Genomic DNA, 5,044 nt, shown 5'->3' with positions numbered 1-5,044 from the left:
CTTCATAGCGCTCTGCCTTTCTTGGATACCTATAGGTTTTTGCTGAATCTGAACATGGAAAGATTAGATTACGGTATGCATGTAGTTTTTTTCCTTAAGAGAGAGAGGTTTTGAGGAAGCAAGGAATGCATTGCTTCTAAAATTGAGCTTAGTCATTATTATTTATGAGACCAAGATAGCTGTCAATAAGGGTAATGTGAATAATGTTGAATATATGTGAGTAGCAGTAGTAAACAAAAGGTGAATAGAGGATTGTGGCTATATGTGTAGAGTTAAAGCCTTAATAAAATCTTATTCCAAGGGTCTTTAGTTTTTGTTTGGTTTCAGCAACTTTCTGAACAGAGCTCTGTTTTTAGCTCCCTTTGAAGGATAACAGTCTGTTAGCTTTATTAAAACCTGTGTCCTGATTATCATTGTGCATATTTGAAAATATTAATTGAAAATTGTAAGATGTATAAAATTCTAACTTTTATAGAAAACCAAATAACATTAATATTTACCACAGATACTGTTGTCTATAATGAATAAAATTGATCCAAATAAAGAGGTGATTGGAACTGCTAACAGTATAATCAGGGCCCTCATTAATGAATTTCTTTTTTTTTTTTTTTTAATTGTGAAGTGGTTGAAGATTTACAGAGCAAATTCACTTTCCATACAGCAGTTCACATACACTTTGTCTCATGTCATTGACCACAGTTAACCACAATACAACAGCTCTCCTCCCACTTCCTCCTCATAGTTACCTCTTCCCAGTGTCCATCCCTCCATACCCTCCTGCCCCCTGAGCTGTCTCCCTGTGCGTAAGCAGCCCTTCTTTCTCCCATGATTTTTCTCTCCAAGGAGTATATCTACTTGAGGTAAATGTTCAACTTATATGCCTGTCTTTTGTTTGGCTGGAAACCACTGGTGTGGGTTCAATTCCAGACCTGAAGGGCAGCGAGGGGCCATAGTCTCAGTGGTTCCACCAGGCTCTATTGGACCAGCAAACCTGGTTCCCTCGCTTTTTTTTTCCCCTCCAAATGATTTTGAGTTTTGTTCCACATTGTTCTCTCTATCAAGATCTCCTACATAGATCCCCTTCCAAGTGGATGACAGTGGTAGCCGGGCACCATCTAGTTCTTCTGGTCTCATAGTTGTATAGGCTGCAGATCGGATGGTGTACCAGTCGCTAGGACTAATTATTTCCATGAATTTTGGTTTTCTTCATTCTTCTCTGTTCTGGACGAGGAGAGACCCATCGTTGTATCCAGATGGCAGCTTTCATTAATGAATTTCTTAAATTGTTCTTCCTGGTTTCATAGCTGTGAGTAAGTTTCATAGCTTTTCATTTGAGAGTGCGTTCATACTTAAGATCAGCAGCAGCAGCACACCTGTTATTAAGCATTTCCTATGTCTCAGGCACTATATTAGACACTGGAGTTTACAAAGACTATAAAATATAATTCCTCCCATCATGGATCTTACACTTTATCAAGAAAGGGAGGATATAGACATAATAAACTGTTCATTAAGGGGGCTTATGATGAATGGCAGACAGTGAATACTGAGGAATTAGAAGAAACATTTTTTATTGGGAGTTGGGAATTTGAGCTGAACCTTCAAGTTTCAGTAGGATTAATATAGCCTTGTGACCATAAGCTCCTTCAGGTTGTCTTATTTATCGTTGCTTTTCTCCAGCAGTTAACCCAGTTTAATTTTTGTTTTTACTTGGGTAACTGTAAAGTAATTTGGGGGTGGTAAGCTTGGAATGTAGTAGACAAGAGGATCTATTTGGTAGCAAGGAACAGATTGTTGTGGCTGCAGTGCTAGACTCCTGTTGACAGACACGAATAGGAGATAAGCCTAAGAAAGAAGTTTAGGGTCAAGATTATGAATGTTCTTAAATGCTAGGCTGAGGAATTTGGGAAGACCCACTGAAGGTTTTTAAATAGTGGGGTAAACCTGAAAAATGGCACATTCGTGCTAGTATGGAACAGTGTCAGGTTCTTAGTGTATTAAAATGTTAACACTTAGGCATTTTTAAAGTATATGTGGCTTCATTGAGAAAATCTAGACTGTCTCTTAGGTGTTCTGTCTCCCAAATTTCCTCATTTGTTTTATATTTTCAGACCCAAGCCCTCTCTACTTGGGTATTACATTTTATCTCCCTTTTTCCTGGGGAAGTTTCTTTTCCTAATTCCCCCTTAACTTCTGCATCATCAGCTGAGATCCTCTTTCATGGCCTTACCCCTCTGGTCTTTAGAAATCCATAGATCATTTCTAAAAAAACTCTCATCCTGTTCTTTAATATTGCTCTATTTCTCTCCTATATTTCATTCTTTGTTTCAAGGACCTCATCCTTTTAACGACTTCATTTATCTTCTCTCTCATATCAATTCTCCACCCCATAGTATATTCATTCCACCTTCTCACCAGTGCTCCATATTCCTATTCTTAGCTTCCAGCGTATTTCCTTGCCAGACTTGCCCTTCGTTTTGCTTAATGTTTTATCTGCTTAAAGCTTTCTTTAACAATTTCAGTCATCATGGATTCATTTTACCTCCCTTTTTTAATGTCTGTGGCGTGTCAGTCTCTCCTGTATTATTTAGTGACTGATTATACAGTCTTTCATTAGTGACCTTATTCTTTCAATTACGATTTGGTTTCCATAACTGAATTTGAACCTTCCTAAGGGTAGGGACCATAAGCATATAGAAGAAAACGTAGTAAATGCTTATACATTGGTTATATCTACTTTTAAATAAAGAGCTGAAGCCATTGTTTATCTTGGGGGATTTACAAATTTGCAATTCAAGCATTCTACTGTTAGTCATTTGTGCATAAATAGTGAGACAAGTACAAATGGTTAAGTAAAGCAGGACCTCTACCTGGCAAAATCTTAAAAAACAATGCTTAAAAGAATTAGATTATGGTAAAATTCAGAAATTGCCATTTTTCATGGTTCTGTTGTTGAGAAGTATTAACAAAGTTCCGATTACTAAAACACTAGCTATTACTGTAATTATATGTGACTTTTACCAACACTTAAAAATAAAATTTCTTACTGAAAATGAAATAGAGTTTGACTTTCAGATCCAAATAAGTCTCCAAAGTCTAATAAACACATGTGTTAATCTAGCCTCTTCTGTTCTCCTTTAAGTTCCTGTAATCAGTACTTCCAATTTTCTTTACAGATGTTTCTGTACTTTGAAGATCATGGACTAGTGACATGCTCTGCTGATCACCTCATTATTTTGTGGAAAAATGGAGAGCGAGAATCTGGATTACGCAGTTTAAAATTATTTCAGAAATTAGAGGAGAATGGTGATTTGTATCTTGCTGTGTAATTTTAAAGAATTAGGACTAGTACATGTGCATGAACCTTGAACATCAAATACAGAGTGATACACAATTTAAGATCTCTCTGAAAACCATCAATGTATCAATCCCTTAATTTTTATTTTATTTTATTTTATTTAAATCACTGTAAAATTCTGTTTGTTTGAATTTGTTTTTCTGGGCCTGAAACTAGCAGTACGTTGCTTGTTAGGTATCAGTACATCCACCAAGCAGTATACCACAAATTTTCTATTTCTCACACAGCAGTATCCTGAAATCACTGTGGAAATAGGTCAGATTTCAGCAGTGAATTATAGGCAGTGAAGTTTTTAGAGCACTGCACAAATATCTGTTGATACAGAATTAAATTATACCTTCATGTCTTTGTAGATAATTTTTTTTTTATATTTTTTAAAAAATTAATCTTAAAAACTAGAAATTGCCTGGGCTTTTATTTAATGAGAACAGTGCTCGGAACCTGTCATTGTCTTTATATACTATAATTTTGTTGTCTCTAGTTAAATTCAAAGCAAAGATAGCATTTTGAGGGCTAAGGTGTGTCTCACCTAAGCCATGGTATTTTCGATCACCTCATATATATGAGAAAGTTGGACAGCCAGTGAGGAAGCCTCAAGGAGAATTGGTGCATTTGAATTATGGTGTTGGTGAAGAGTATTGAATATACCATGGACTATCCACCAGCCACTCCTCGGAAGGAAGGTTGGGCAATCCTACTTCTGTAGTGATACTGCCTTGGAAACCCAAGGAGGGGTCGCTATGAGTCGGGGCCGACTTGACCAGGCACATAACAACAACAACAACCAGAAGAATGAATAAATCTGTCTTGGAAGGAGTACAGCCAGAATGCTACTTGGAAGCAAGGATGATGAGGCTTTATTTCACGTTACTTCAGACATGTTGTCAGGAAGGACTGGTCCCTGGAGAAGGACATCATGCTTAGTAAAGTAGAGGGTCAGCAAAGAAGAGGAAGACCATCAATGACATGGATTGGCATAGTAGCTATAATTATGGGCTCAAACATAGCACTGGTTATGAGGATGGCACAGGACTGGGAAGTGTTTCATTCTATTGTACATAGGGTTGCTATTAGTTGGAATTGACTTGATGGCACCTAACAAAATAAGTTAAAGATGTCATCACCAGAAATTAGATTTTAAGAAGTATATGTAGTTTCATTTAGCCTTTTGAGATTTGGAAATACTTGAATTTGTTCTCCAAAATGAATGTTTTAACTGCACCTCTTCATTATTTTAAAAGTTTATTTAAGGAATCTGCTTTCAGGGAAATAACTGCACATAATAATTTCAAAGGATACTTTGGAGAAAATTGAAGCAGCCATGGAAGATCAGGTGGGATATAGCATCTTCTGAGTTTAAACTTTGAGAGCTTTTGAAAACTGACCCTTCTTGGTAGGAAATGGAGAATGGAAGGATGAGTGTTGTGTTCTGAGTTTTTTTAATTTGAACCTAGGCCCACATGAAAAAACAACAAACCCAACTCATTGCCATTGAGTTGGATCCAACTCATAATGACCCCTCCTTGGTTTCCAAGGTGGTATCTCTATGGAAGTAGATTGCCCAGTCTTCCTTCCAAGGAGTGGCTGGTGGGTTAGAACTGCCAGCCTTCTGGTTAGCAGTCAAATGCCTTAGACACTACGCCACCAGAGCTCCCTATGAGAAGGTGGAAATAGAGGTAAAGTTGT

General features: G+C 37.1%; 1 protein-coding gene across 1 annotated transcript in view; it reads left to right on the top strand.

Moving 5' to 3' along the window:
* The window catches only part of WDR41 (WD repeat domain 41), a 93,660-nt gene extending 90,331 nt beyond the window's left edge, over nt 1–3,329 (top strand). Inside the window, 3 exon segments of the mRNA XM_007943441.1 lie at nt 311–348; nt 2,448; nt 3,076–3,329. Of these exon segments, the coding sequence (XP_007941632.1) occupies nt 311–348; nt 2,448; nt 3,076–3,329 (293 nt within the window).
* The last annotated feature ends 1,715 nt before the right edge of the window (nt 3,330–5,044 follow it).

This window comes from Orycteropus afer, unplaced genomic scaffold (genome assembly GCF_000298275.1).
Source record: "Orycteropus afer afer isolate SDZICR_OR568_19922 unplaced genomic scaffold, OryAfe1.0 scaffold00107, whole genome shotgun sequence".
Lineage (NCBI taxonomy): Eukaryota > Metazoa > Chordata > Mammalia > Tubulidentata > Orycteropodidae > Orycteropus > Orycteropus afer.
This window is presented reverse-complemented; position numbering and strand designations above follow the sequence as displayed.